The following is a 2,590-nucleotide window of genomic DNA, read 5'->3' as shown; positions in this document are numbered from 1 at the left end:
AGAGGTGCCGTGGAAGCCCAGTTAACCTGCCTGCTCCCCCCTTCCCAGGCGTCTACGTGTGCTCCAAGTGTGGCTACGAGCTCTTCTCCAGCCAGGCCAAGTACGAGCACTCGTCGCCGTGGCCGGCGTTCACCCAGACGGTCCACGCCGACAGTGTGTCCAAGTACGAGGAGCGCCCGGGCGCCCTGAAGGTGGGCATGAAGCCTCGCCGGGCGTTCCCTTTGCGGCCCAGACCGTGGCTGGGAAGGGTGGCCGGACAGGCACGTCCCTGTGCTCACCGCTGTCCTCTCTTCCAGGTGTCGTGCGGCAAGTGCGGCAATGGCCTGGGCCACGAGTTCCTCAACGACGGGCCGAAGAAGGGGCAATCCCGCTTCTGAATATTCAGCAGCTCGCTGAAGTTCGTCCCCAAAGGTGAGGGCTTCCCCCTGTGCCTGGCTCCCTGGCTGCCCAGTTCAGCTCGTGGCTCCAGGGGCTGTTGTGGGATGAGCAAGGGACTGGTCCGTCTTCTGGTTTTGGGGTGCATAATCCCAGCCCAGACCCCTGCGAGCAGTGCTTCATCCAGTCCTGCCTTGGCTGTGGTGCTCTTTTTCCGAACTTCCCTCTCTTCTTTGTCCTCAGAGAGGGTCAGCCACAGTCCAGGATTGTGGCTGCTCTGAGTCCCACACCAGAAACGACCACGGTGGCCATAAAGGATCCCGGAGCGGGGTGCAGGGAGTGGGTTTCATTTTGACCCATTCAGCTCACCTGACAAGGACCCTGACTGGCTTCAGGGATCCCAGACCTGCCTTCCAGGCTCGAAGGTTTATGAGCAAAGCCCCTTTGAGTTTCCAAGGAGCGGAGGCAGGTCTCCTGGGAAGGGATGGAGCCGCCTCTCGGAGGCTTTGCTGTCCCTCAGTGATGGAGGAGCTGAATGGCTGGGTGTTTGGGTGAAGAGGGGGGCCATGAACTTGCTCATTCATTTTAGCTCCCTGCCGCCGTCTAACGGGTCGCCGCCTGTGATAATTAAGTGTCGCAGAAGCTGTAGGAGAGACATGAATACTGCCTCCCCTCCCCCTCTGCCTTGCAGATGAGGAAGCTGAGAAGCTGACGGCTTCCTCACACCGTGGGGTTTTCCTCGGTCGACGGGTCCGGGGACAAGCCCAGAGCATGTGATCCCAGTCCAGCTTCTGGCCCCAACCCCGTGGCGCTTGTGAAATAGGAGCTGTGGGTGCACGAGGCTAGTGAAAGCCGCTCTGAACGGGCTGACGCTGAGTTTCTCTCCGTTTTGCAGCCAAAGCAGACCAGGGGCTGACAGGGAAGTAAGCGAGCTGCCGCACTTCACGTAGAGGGAGGACCTGCAGGCTTCTCCGGCACCATACTTCCCAGCGCAGACCCATACCAGTCTCTGGAGGCTGGGCACTGGCTCATGGGTTGGGAGAGCACCAAAGCCACGACCCAGGCTGGACACAGGGAAGCTGCCACTGGCACTGTTATCAGTCTGGTCCTGCTTCCAGTGCTGTCACCTCCCCAGCCCCAGGTGCCCACTGCTGAATGCCTTGGCCTCTCTGCTATAAGTAGGAAGTGTGGCTGAAACTGGTCCCGCTGACCTCAACGGGAGTTTTGCTGTTGGCTTCCCTGGAGCCAAGGTTTCACCCTTACCTCCGCAGTGGAGAGGAAGCAGGCGCCGGGCTCCGAACGGTTCCCCCCTTGGGAAATCCAGCCAGTGCCCTGGGGCAGGCAAGGGCCACGCTGGGTTTCCCCGAGGGGAGAGCCTGGCCCTGCTCACCTGTGCTGTTTTCTGGCCTGGGATCGTGGTATGAATCACCCCATGTAAACTCCCCCAGGAGGGCTGGGGCGAGGATGGTTATATGATCCGGCCAGACAACGGCCTAGGCTTGTCCTCGGATTTGCACAGAATAGAAATGATTTCACAGCCTGATTCGGGTTCTTGGTCTGACTGGGGCCTGTCTTGCACTGGGTTTATTCTTGCCTCGCCCCATCAGCATTAGCAAGCGTGACAGCCGATTTCCGCTGGCTTTGGCCGGCTTGGCTACAGCACGCATCACCCAGGCTTTGAACCCCGTGTTCACGTTACCTCTTGATACCAAAGGTCTGCAACACTGATTCCCCAGAGTGCAGTGCCTGGGTCCTGCTGCCTTTCCCCAGGGCCAGGGTCTCACCTCAGGCCTTCTTGGTCTCTCCACAACACGGCCACTCTAAACGCACAAGGGGGTCCAGCTCTCTTGTCCAAGTCTCCTGCATTGCCTCCTTGGAGAGGCTGCAGCTGCTCTGTTCTCTGTGAGTCCAGAGTCCAGCAGGCGTGGTGCATTGGTGCCCCAGTCCTGCAGGCAAAACCCCCCTTGGCTTCAGGCGTGCAGGTTCAGGCCGGTATATGAGATCAGGCCTGACAGGAGCCCTGCCTTTAGCCACCGGTGCCCTTTCTATCTGGGGACGCAGCCACAAGGCCCTGCGAGAGCGGTGCAAGGAAGGAACCTGCCACGGGGCCAGCGGTGTTGCAGTTCATCTGTACTCAGGGGCACTTGACCAGCTCTTCACACCATGGCACTGGCGGGGGGGGCCCTGCCCCTGCAAGCACCTGGTGTTTGCTGCT

General features: G+C 60.3%; 1 protein-coding gene across 1 annotated transcript in view; it reads left to right on the top strand.

The window, feature by feature from the left end:
- The window catches only part of MSRB1 (methionine sulfoxide reductase B1), an 11,028-nt gene extending 9,699 nt beyond the window's left edge, over window positions 1-1,329 (top strand). Inside the window, exons 3-5 of the mRNA XM_019512581.1 lie at window positions 3-191; window positions 297-411; window positions 1,271-1,329. Of these exons, the coding sequence (XP_019368126.1) occupies window positions 3-191; window positions 297-411; window positions 1,271-1,302 (336 nt within the window). The 3' untranslated portion in view covers window positions 1,303-1,329. The remainder of the gene's footprint in view (window positions 1-2; window positions 192-296; window positions 412-1,270) is intronic.
- The last annotated feature ends 1,261 nt before the right edge of the window (window positions 1,330-2,590 follow it).

The sequence above is a fragment of the Gavialis gangeticus genome, unplaced genomic scaffold (assembly GCF_001723915.1).
Source record: "Gavialis gangeticus isolate Ggan-Ray unplaced genomic scaffold, GavGan_comp1, whole genome shotgun sequence".
In the NCBI taxonomy this organism is placed as follows: Eukaryota; Metazoa; Chordata; order Crocodylia; family Gavialidae; genus Gavialis; species Gavialis gangeticus.
The sequence above is the reverse complement of the archived record's forward strand: the minus strand, read 5'-3'. Positions and strand labels throughout refer to the sequence as shown.